General features: G+C 43.6%; 1 protein-coding gene across 1 annotated transcript; it reads left to right on the top strand.

The window, feature by feature from the left end:
* Positions 1-385: 385 nt before the first annotated feature.
* On the top strand, positions 386-11,572 carry slc25a29 (solute carrier family 25 member 29). Its single transcript, XM_024136790.2, has 5 exons — positions 386-760; positions 4,950-4,993; positions 6,856-6,939; positions 7,731-7,938; positions 9,490-11,572. Exons 1-5 carry the CDS (start codon positions 733-735, stop codon positions 10,056-10,058), a joined length of 933 nt encoding a protein of 310 aa, XP_023992558.1. The 5' UTR covers positions 386-732; the 3' UTR covers positions 10,059-11,572.
* The last annotated feature ends 380 nt before the right edge of the window (positions 11,573-11,952 follow it).

The following is an 11,952-nucleotide window of genomic DNA, read 5'->3' as shown; positions in this document are numbered from 1 at the left end:
ATGCCATGGTATGCTTGTCCATACGTGACCTTGAATGTAGGTAGTTAAGCCATAACATATGGAATAGTTTCTATTTTGTCTAGGTTTGGCATATGTCTGATATGGTAATCGCAACTTTCAGCCCGATGTTTTTCAGCCCGTTTGCTTATGCGTAGAAACATCTATTTCCCTATGTAAAATCGATATTATTTCAAACCTGCCATAATGATTCAAACGAGAGTTGGTTGTGGGGTGTTTTCATCAATGACCAAAAACGTCACACCGTATTGCTGACGCAACCTTGAATGTGCGATTATTTTCATACACAACCAATAAACGTTGGGGGTAAGATTGAAAAGAGGGGTGGTGCCTTCGGCACTGTAATGTGATTGGATACGATGTTTACCCGAAGCAGGTAGTAAACACCTCCAATGTCATCTGTCAAAACGTTGGTTAGACAGACACAGGGTCGAGGTTACTACAGAGAGGGGATCGTAAAATCACTTAGCTTGGACAGTTCATGGAGGTCGTGTAGCTACTCTATTCATACCTCAGTGATTCTAACGGCCGCAACAAGGATATATTAGCTAGCAAGTTGATAGCACATTAGCCTAGCTAGGAGACGAAGACTGTTGCCAACTAGCGCAGCTGTGTTTCWTCAAACTGTTTAAGTGGCAAACGAATCGGCATCAAAACGTATTAATTCACCGATATTTGACACTCTTAATAYCACATTTGTACTGAAGAGTGGTGATGGACTTTCTCGCTGGCTGCATTGGAGGTAAGTCTGATTTGAAGCACACCAACCCAGGAGGCAGCTTTAGCTAACTACTGGCTGCACTAAGCCAATCAGGGAAGGCAAGCGCACCCATCCATCGTCATAGGCTACCTATCGTCACACCACACACACAGATAATTGTCTTTACACCAATTTGAGAAATTCATTCTTACATAGCTCACACAAATTGACACAATGTATGTCATTGAGATTGTTCAACTCTAGCCTTGTTCACATGATCACCCGGCTAACTACTGTAGGTAGTTACATCGATAGTGTGTGATGATGCAATCCCATTCCGTGATTTAAACCGCATTTTTGTATTTGGCGCAAGTGGGTCAACAGGGCACGCAAGGTACATTTTCCAAATGATATCTATATAAATGGGAAGACGTGACATATTGTAGCTGTCTGGAACTATTCAGACAATGCAGTAACTGACTCTGTGTGATTGTAAACATAGCCGCGGGAAGTAGAGGTGCTGAACCCCCTGAAAATTGAAAGTAAAATATGAATACATTTTTATTATTATTATTATATKTTTTTTATTAAGGCAGTGCACTGCGGTACAAATCACAGCATCCCCCATACCCAAACATCTTCCTGTGGCTATGATTGTAACATCATATACCAGGAATAACAAACTCAATTTGACACCATAAGATACTGTAGCCTACAGTCTGAATAATTGGTAGGCATGACATTGTTGCAATGTAGATATATGCCTATTTGGTAAGTCAGGTCGGTGCAAGCCATATTGAGTCTGCTATCTGGTGTCAGAAAAAAGTAGTCTCTGTGTCAGAAAAGCTGGATACCAGGGGATATGGGTAACCACCGTCAACATTTCAGGGTTAGACCTTATTTAGGAATCTGATGCCYGTAGTCTCCAATGTTACCTTGGTGCTATTCTTCTTGGTTAGATTTGTTTATAGGTGGTTGGTTCATAAAGTAGATGGATGGCCCTTCTCTCCAGGAAGACTAAGTTTATGTTGTTGAAAGTTAAAGGTCTACTTCTGGTGAAATTATTTATGATAAGTGATACATCCTGTGGTTTCAGTTACTGCTCCATCAATCAATGATTTATACGTCAAATAACAGGCATACAAAGTTACTTGTCAATATTCAATTACTTGGCTATCGATGGAGAAAGATAAAATGACTTCCTTCCTTCTTTCCTTCCTTCTTTCTCACTTGGACATGGTCTAGAAATCCTACCACAGGTGTTTTCCAGCCACCCACAAGCCTCCTTAATGTCCTCTGTACACCCTGTGAAGAATGGAAAGCATGTAGTCCTATGTCCTGTAGCATTACATTTACATTTTACACTTTGGTCATTGGTAATTTAGCAGACGGTCTTATCCAGAGCGACTTACAGTAGTGAGTGCACACATTTGTTATATTTGCAGACTGAAACAGATAACCTAAGATGGCTCTACTGTAAAAAGGATATGCATCTACACATACCCCTTCACAGACCAATCACACTCTCCCTCCTGCTGTCACTGGTCTGCTATGGAAGGGTCTGGTGTACATGTAAACCCATAGGGGAGGGATCCACATGCTCAACGTTAGTGGAGTGGCGTGAAAAGCCCGACTCGACTCAGAAGGCAACTTTAGTATTATATGGGAATGTAAGCCTATTAGGCCCACTATTTGGAGGTGAGCCATAAACATACATGAGTGTACACTATCCTCCATGTTGGCACCAGGTGTTCCATAACAATACTATTCTAATTGCTATTCCGARTAGAATGTAATTATGTTGGAACTTTTGCTGCCAACATGGCACGCTGAAAAAGTGGGCGGCAGGTAGCTTTAGTGTTTAAGAGCATTGGTCCAGTAACTGAAAGGTTGCTGGTTCGAATCCCTGAGCTGATTAGGTGAAACATTTGCCTGTGCCCTTGAGCAAGTCACTTAACCTTAATTGCTGCTGTAAGTCGCTCTGGATAAGAGCTCCTGCTAAATGACTAAAATGTAAATTATGACAAACCAAGCCTTTGAGCATTTGTGAATCAATTCCTCTGAAAACCTGCATTAGGCTTTCAAAGCAATCATTCCAAGCTGACCGTAGGGGAATGAAAAACTTGCGTAGTTACTTTGTACTAGGCAGACACCTTTGCATAATATAAATATAAACGCAACATGTAAATTGTTGGTCCCATGTTTCATGAGCTGAAATAAAAGATCCCASAAATGTTCCATACGCACCAAAACGTATTTCTCTCAAATGTTGTGCACAAATTTGTTTACATCCCTATTGGTGAGCATGTTTCTCCTTTGCCAAGATAATTCATCCACCTGACAGGTGTGGCATATCAATAAGCTGATTAAACYMCATGATCATTACACAGGTGCACCTTGTGCTGGGGACAATAAAAGGCCACTCTAAAATGTGCAGTTTTGTCACACAACACAGGTGTCTCAAGTTTTGAGGGAGTGTGCAATTGGCATGCTGACTGCAGGAATGTCCACCAGAGCTGTTGCCAGATAATGTAATGTTAATTTCTCTACCATAAGCCGCCTCCAACGTTGTTTTGGAGAATTTGGCAGGACGTCCAACCGGCCTCACAACCGCAGACCTCATGTAACCACGCCAGCCCAGGACCTCCACATCCGGCTTCCTCACCTGCGGGATCATCTGAGGCCAGCCACCCGAACAGCTGATGAAACTGAGGAGCATTTCTGTCTGTTATAAAGCTCTTTTGTGGGGAAAAACTCATTCTGATTGGGTGGGCCTGGCTCCCCAGTGGGTGGCCCTATGCATATCCAGGCCCACCCATGGCTGTGCCCCTGCCCAGTCATGTAAAATCCATAGATTATGACCTAATGAATTTATTTCATTTTACGATTTCCTTATATAAACTGTAACTCAGTAAAATCTTTGACATTTTTGCATTTTTATATATTTTTGTTCGGTATAGATAGAAAATTTGAAATAACTCAACTTACAAATTACCCAGGGTACTGTTAGTTTGCTGGTAGTTTTTTCTGCTGTAGCTGTAGCTACCTAAGGTATTGTAAAATATGACCAAAATGGCCCTTTGCCTGCCGGTTGCCAAGGACACAAGTAATCATGTCATTTTCTCTGTTAAGGTAAAGATTTAGGGTAGGGACATCCCAAGGATCCCGGATCGCACTGACCCATGCACATGCCTACTGCTGTTCTTTACCTGGCTTACAAAAGGAGGCTGGCTCTGATTGGCTGGCTGTGGCACAGCAGGCGCTTAGTAAGGATTAGCCTTACTCTTCTAGCCAGTCCCAGAGAGGCACAGACATACCAAAGACAGATGGCCTACAGCCACAGAGTTCTGCAAGCTCTGTTTGGGTTGTAGCATTCTGTTGGTGCACTACACATTCCAACCTTCTATAATGTTTGTTTTGGAACGTTTGATGCCAGTTTGGAGTATAGTCCGCCAAACTATGTAGGCCGATATCAAGGCCTATAGCAGGACAGTTGCTGTCAGGGCCCAGGGCTGAGGTTTCACTCTGTATTCAGAGCCATGGGGAGTGGAGGAGAGGGCTTGTACACATGTTATATACAGTACCTTCCGGAGCAGTCGCTTGGACAAAGCTATTCCTGAAGGAGACTCAGTCTCTCCCCAGTGGCCTTGCCATATATGAGGCAGCGGTCTGTCATACCTAGATTCAAATACTATTTGAAATCATTTTAAATACTTTGCCGGTGCTTGATTGAGCCAGCCTGACCAATGGAATAGTCTCAACTGTAAACCCTGCCCATCTGGCACGCAAGGCAGGCTGGAGCAAATGCTTCAACTATTTGAAAGATTTTAAAATAGTATTTGAACCCAGGTCTGCTGTCGGTCTACAGTTAGGCTACAGGTTGTTGTTGATGGCTACAGGGTTTCCATATCCTTCTCAGATGAATCACAGCTTATATTTTGGCAGGCTGATGTGATGTCCTCTGTGGGGTGAGAGCCAACATTAAATGGCTTATGTTTACAATTTCTGTTGTTGAGATCTGAATAGCGGACATGGCTATTTTATTTAGTTTACAGAAACAATGTTTTGGTTGCTATAAATAACTTTTTTTTTTCTACCAGAATACAACTTCTCAAACTATCTGTGTATCACATAGGCTACAGTCATTTTTACTTGTCATTTTTTTTGAACAATCTGCTCTCGGTTAAGCGTAGTCTATCCTGTCTGACTGCTCTCTCATTCTTCTCTTCAGGTGCTGCCGGAGTCTTAGTAGGACACCCTTTTGACACGGTTAAGGTGAGTCTGGTTGTTATCGTTTTGGGCTGTTTCTTTCCATTATATGAAAATAAAGCTTGCAGTCACTAAGTTCAATAGTTGCTGCTTGTCTCAAACAACCATAAAAAGCAGAACACAGTATAGTAAGGGGAAATTGATGACCGTATTCTCCACACTATAACAGATGCTGTTTTGTTTGTATGTATGTATGCTGCTGATTTCATACACATCCTGCTTGCGTAGGTCTAATGATTGTGGAAGATTTCTTTGTTAATGTAACAAGGACTTTATTCGTTTCACAGAAAAGGTCTTACTGTGTTAGTAGATACTTCTACACAACAGTACACTGTAGTAAGTACAGCAAAGGTCAATCCATCCACCCCTCTCTCTCTCTCTGTCACTTTGACTGTCTTATTTTTGTTGAACCACAACAAGAATAGGACTCGTCCCCATCCCCTATCAACATTTTGATGTCTGAGTTTACCAAGTTGTGTCAGAAAAATCATGTTTATACACTTCATGGCAGTACATACACTATATATACAAAAGTATAGGGACACCACTTCAAATTAGTGGATTTGGCTATTTCAGCCACACCCATTGCTGACAGGTGTATAAAATCGAGCACACAGCCATGCAATCTCCATAGACAAACATTGGCAGTAGAATGGCCTTACTACGAGCTCAGTGACTTTCATCTTGGCACTGTCATAGGATGCCACATTTCCAACAAATCAGTTAGTCAAATTTCTGCGCTGCTAGAGCTGCCCTGGGCAACTGTAAGTACTGTTATTGTGAAGTGGAAACGTCTACAACGGCTCAGCTGCGAAGTGGTAGGCCACATAATCTCACAGAACGGGACCGCTGAAGCGCGTAGCATGTAAAAATTGTCTGTCCTCAGTTGCAACACTCACTACTGAGTTCCTAAATGTCTCTGGAAGCAACATCAGCACAAGAACTGTTCGTTGGGAACTTCATGAAATGGGTTTCCATGGCCGAGCAGCTGCACACAAGCCTAAGATCACCATGCGCAATGCCAAGTTTCGGCTGGAGTGGTGTAAAGCTTGCCACCATTGGACTCTGAAGCAGTGGAAACACGTTCTCTGGAGTGATGAATCACGCTTCACCATCTGGCAGTCCGATGGACGACTCTTGGTTTGGCGGATGGCAGGAGAACGCTACCTGCCCAAATGCATAGTGCCAACTGTAAAGTTTGGTGGATGAGAAATAATGGTCTGGGGCTGTTTTTCATGGTTCGGGCTAGGCCCCTTAGTTACCGTGACGGAAATCTTAACGCTACAGAATACAATTACATTCTAGACGACTCTGTGCTTCCAACTGTGACAACAGTTTGGGGAAGACCCTTTCCTGGTTCAGCATGACAATGCCCCCTGTGCACAAAGCGAGGTCCATACAGAAATGGTTTGTCGAGATCGGTGTGGAAGAACTTGACTGGCCTGCACAGAGCAGTGACTTCAACCCCATCGAATACCTTTGGGATGAATTGGAACTCCAACTGCAAGCCAGGCCTAGTCGCCCAACATCAGTGCCCGACCTCACTAATGCTCTTGTGGCTGAATGGAAGCAAGTCCCAGCAGCAATGTTCCCAGAAGAGTGGAGGCTGTTATAGCAGCAAAGGGGGGACCAACGCAATATTAATGCCCATGATTTTGGAATGAGATGTTCGATGAGCAGGTGTCCACATACTTTTGGTCATGTGGTTTATAATTGTGTGTAAGCTATTCTGTATGCCCTCATTTTTGTTGCTATGTTGTGATACTGTTGTCAGGAAGTGTTGGTTTGTTCAGGAGGGATGCTGATTGTCCGTACAGGTTCTCTTTGACCTTGACCTGTGTGTGTGTGTGTGTGTGTGTGTGTTGCAGGTGAGACTCCAGGTTCAGAATGTGGACAAGCCTCTCTACCGCGGGACCTACCACTGTTTCCAGTCCATCGTTCGGCAGGAGTCGGTAAGTCCTACCTAAATCTTTATCATTAAGTGGAAGCTGTGTCTCCAATTTAACTTTAAACAGGTGATGAGCTCATGTTAAGTTGTCATGTTTGGTATATTATAGTCCTATAGGCTTCAGATTTGTTTGAGACTTTGGCCACTCTCCCATCAACACAACCACATTGAAGTCTGCTCTGTTTGAGTTATTGATGAGGTCCGTTTGTCCTAAGCGCTGATCCTGGACCTGTCTGTTTCAGACGACCTCACCTGTCTTGTGACTGATTGTTATGGGCCTGATAGAATACTCACAGAGCTGACTGGGGTGGGAGAGGCAGTAGCACAGAGCTCTACAGTGCGACCATTTTACTCGCAAATGCGGCAATATTTAGCTGTGCGACCTGGAATTTTTATTCAAGAGCACTTTTTATTTATTAAGATAATTAGTGTCCCTTGAAAAATGAAGGATTCTACCCTTATTACCCCAAATATTTTTCATTGTGCTCATAAAGTCTTTGTGTGCGCCTACGTTTTCAACCTATGCTCCTTGTAAAAAAAGGTAAATGTAGCGCCCTGTAGTAAATATGGCCATTGGGAATACGTATTTTGGTTTGTGTTCTGTTAACTTTATAAGGGTTTTAACAAGTTTATAAATTAATTCTTCAACATGCGTTGAGTTAGAATTATGTGTCTCGCTCTTTTCATGCTCCACATGAGTCCATAGCCTGATATATAATTTTTTTTTAATTTCTCCATTTCACCCTCTCTTTGCCTGACCCATCTCTCTCTCCCTCCTTCACCCCCCCACCCCAGATGTTTGGGCTGTACAAAGGCATCGGCTCCCCCATGATGGGCCTAACCTTCATCAACGCCATAGTGTTTGGAGTGCAGGGAAACGCTATGCGTTACCTGGGCCATGACACCCCTATGAACCAGTTCCTGGCCGGGGCTGCAGCCGGAACCATCCAGTGTGTCATCTGCTGCCCCATGGAGCTGGCCAAGACACGCATGCAGATGCAAGGTAGGGATTATCAAAATAATGGGCTTTTAATGTCTCGTTCAAAACAGCTGGGAACTCAAAAATCTCAGACTTCAGTGCATTCAAGACAACCGGCAACTCAGGGGGAAAAAAMACCTCTGACTGGGAAAAATAGTTTTGAACGCTCATCCAAATCGGAATTCCAAGCTGGAACCTCCGGCATCTTTCTAGAGTGCCGACCTGGAGGTCAACATCATAATTTGACCTCTGGTTTTTTTCTGCTTTCCCAGTTGTCTTGAAAGCACCATTTTAATACTCGGAAAAGACTGCTTAAAACGGTCTGAATAAAAAAAATAAAAAAATATGCTTTTGTTTACACGTGTGTCATGGTGAGGTATAAACCAGGTCATCTGACCACTAGATGTCCTCGTATGCCCATGCATGTAAAAAGATGCACACACGTATTTCAATTGAAGTTGCTATATGTTATGAAGAAAGTCATGAACAAGTATTAGACATTTTTTTGACAACCTTAGGGACCAATTTTGATAATTCGATATCATATTGATTTGAGTGAAGTATGTTGTGGTAACCATACCGTTGTTGCAAGCATGCGACACTGCCTTAGGAGAGTGCCATATCATGATTTGATGAGGTATTTGTTACTTTAAGATAACAAAAACTGTTGTTAACACTTGCATGAAGACTTTACTGGGCAAAAGTGTTCCATGTTTCATTCATTGGTTTCCCCAGTATTTGGTGGTGGAGCAACTTGGCTAACTAGCCAGCAAGTTAAACAATTTGTGGATTGTACTCTGCCTTTTCAAGCTAGCCATTTAGCTACCTCTTTAGCAAACAATAATTTCTAAGAAGCACATTCTGTGTAGTTAATGTTTGTGCAGATGTTTTTGTTCTAGTTAGCAAACGTTTCTAGCTAGTTGTCAAATGTTTGTCATTTTAGCTTATCTGAGCTAGCTAGCATAATGTACTCGGTGCACTGCCCCTACACTGTTGGAAAGCGTGTGCACCATAGACGGATGGGTTGTTTAGCAACAAAGACGATACATACTCAACTTTGGGGCAAAACAAAGTGGGTTGCCTTAGTATCAAAGGATTATTGACAACATGTCAATAATATTGTAAACTATAACACAATACACACAAATATTTTCTCTAATACATAGTTACAGTTGTTGGTTAGCAAGCTAGCAATTCTTTTGCCATATTAGCATTGACGTGACATAAGTGAAAACACCTAAAAACAAGACATGTTATCAAGAACAACATACAACTAGCTGAAACAAGCCAGCTACGATTCTCCACATGGCCGCTTCTTGTCATTACTGCTAGAGATCTGACCATTCAGAATGATAACAACACATTGCCTTTTGCCTCTGCGATGCGCACACATCATTTTGGTGACGTTGTCAACCCACCCGTCTATAGCATCAGTTTTTAAAGGGTTCACCAATGGCACTAACTATTAAAACCTTTTCAAAACATGTATGGCCACCTATTTCATGTTTGTCCTAGAGTCAACTTTTCCATATTGGTACCCATCACTAGTATTTATAAGTATACTGTGTTACTAAGGCACTGGGGAGAAGAAGTCCAAGAGGAAGCTGTACAAGAACTCCCTGGACTGTCTGGCCCGTATCTACAAGCGGGAGGGGCTGTCGGGGGTGAACCGTGGCATGGTTACCACGCTGATCCGAGAAACCCCCGGTTTCGGAGTCTACTTCCTGGCCTATGACGTCCTGACTCGCTCCATTGGCTGTGAACCTGACGACCCCTACATGATCCCCAAACTGCTATTCGCCGGTGGGATGTCCGGGATTGCCTCTTGGCTCTCCACCTATCCAGTGGACGTGATTAAGTCCCGCCTCCAGGCGGATGGGGTGGGTGGGGTCTACCAGTACACCAGCATCGCTGACTGCGTGCGGCAGAGCGTGAGGAGGGAGGGGCTCAGAGTGTTCACACGAGGTCTTACCTCCACCCTGCTCAGAGCGTTTCCCGTCAATGCTGCCACCTTCGCCACCGTCACGCTGGTGCTGCTGTACGCACGGGGAGTGGAAGAGGGGCCCAAAGACTGTGAGCTGGGGCCCCCCAACACAGCTCACCACACACAGCTACCGCAGCAGACCCAGGCTTCCAGCTTGTGACCTGAGTCTGGAGGTGTTACTCCCACCAAAGCTGCTCTACTGTGGGGTGGGGGAGGGAGGGAAACCCATTGGGACCCAATGCCCTTTGAATCGCTGAGTATGGAAACCCATAGACTCCTGATATAGCTATATGTACACTACCGTTCAAAAGTTTGGGGTCACTTAAACATTTTCCTTGTTTTTGAGAGAAAAGCAATAAAAAAATTGTCCTTTAAAATAACATCAAATTGATCAGAAATACAGTGTAGAGATTTTTAATGTTGTAAATGACTATGTTAGCTGGAAACGGCTAATTTTTTAATGGAATATCTACATAGGTGTACAGAGGCCCATTATCGGCAACCATCACTTCTGTGTTCCAATGGCACGTTGTATTAGCTAATCCAAGTTTATAATTTTAAAAGTCTAATTGATCATTAGAAAACCCTTTTGCAATTATGTTAGCACAGCTGAAAACTGTTGTGCTGATTTTAAAGAAGCAATAAAACTGGCATTCTTTAGACTAGTTGAGTATCTAGAGCATAAGCATTTGTGGGTTCGATTACAGGCTCAAAATGGCCAGCAACAAAGAACTTTCTTCTGAAACTCGTCAGTCTATTCTTGTTCTGAGAAATGAAGGCTATTCCATGTGAGAAATTGCCAAGAACTGAAGATCTCGTACAATGCTGTGAACTACTCCCTTCACAGAACAGCGCAAACTGGCTCTAACCAGGATAGAAGAGGAGTGGGAGGCCCGGTGCACAACTGATCAAGAGGAGAAGTACGTGTTGTGGCAAAGAAGGGGGTCGAGTGATAAATGGCAGATATGTGAGAGCAGATAATAAACGGGCTCTGCCCGATCACTAAAATGGCCACCCGATCAGAACTACAGATCACAAAATGGCCGACTGCCAAAACTACAAGTCCCAGAAGCAAGGGGAACCCTCAGAAGGTGGAGCCAACACACAGATAAAGGGTCAAGAAAAACCAGGAAGAGGACGTGAGGGCTGGAAGGATCTGTGAACCATAGAGAAAGAGACAGTAGATATTGGCTGGATTGACTGTGTATGAGCTGGACTGTTTTGGACTTACCTGTTGGCGTTTGGACCTGGACCTACTGAGAACCCGATTCGTGTACCGAACCCTGCTATCCTTGACCTTGCCTATGACCTGGGTGGACCAGGACGGAGAGACAACCACACAGGTACTGTCCTGTTCGAAAGAACTCTCATTCTGGGGTAATTTGGTGACAGTTTCCCACTTAATTTGTGACAAACGCTCATAACCTTGAAGAGGTTTGGCACACGTGGTGGAGAATGTGGGCATATGAACTAACCATTCCGCTGGTTAGGTAAAAAGAAAAAAAGAAGAAAAAAAAAGTTCAGTTAGCACTCCAAAGGGGAGTCAGGTTTTTTTTTTTTTTTGTGTGGCTTTGTTGGGTTAGGACAGTTTCTCAGGAAAATGAGTATGGAGGGAGCCATACAAGCCCATTTACAAGCGGCGGCCACCCAACAAGAGTCAACTAGAGCTCAACAAATAGCTCATCAGGATGCAATGCGAATGTACCAGGCACGTTACAGGTCCAGCACCGCACAACAGCTGCTCAGAGAAGAGCAAGAGAGAAACACCCGGGAGTTAAGAGAAGGCCTAAAGGGCTAGCGGACCAAATTGGAGCTCAATTACCAGCTGCAAATACCCAGAGGCGGGCCAATCATTTTCTTCAAAAATGACAGCACAGATGAGTGGTGAAGCATATCTTACCACCTTCGAAAGGAACTGCAGAGAGGAGAAGTGGCCGAAGAAGAATGGGCAGGGCTTCTGGCACCATACCTGGCAGGGGACGCTCAAAAAGCGTTATTTCGACCTGGAGTTGACAGATGCACAGGATTACGATAAACTAAAGGGAGAGATTCTG

Source organism: Salvelinus sp. IW2-2015, unplaced genomic scaffold (genome assembly GCF_002910315.2).
Source record: "Salvelinus sp. IW2-2015 unplaced genomic scaffold, ASM291031v2 Un_scaffold1013, whole genome shotgun sequence".
NCBI classification, from domain to species: Eukaryota; Metazoa; Chordata; class Actinopteri; order Salmoniformes; family Salmonidae; genus Salvelinus; species Salvelinus sp. IW2-2015.
This window is presented reverse-complemented; position numbering and strand designations above follow the sequence as displayed.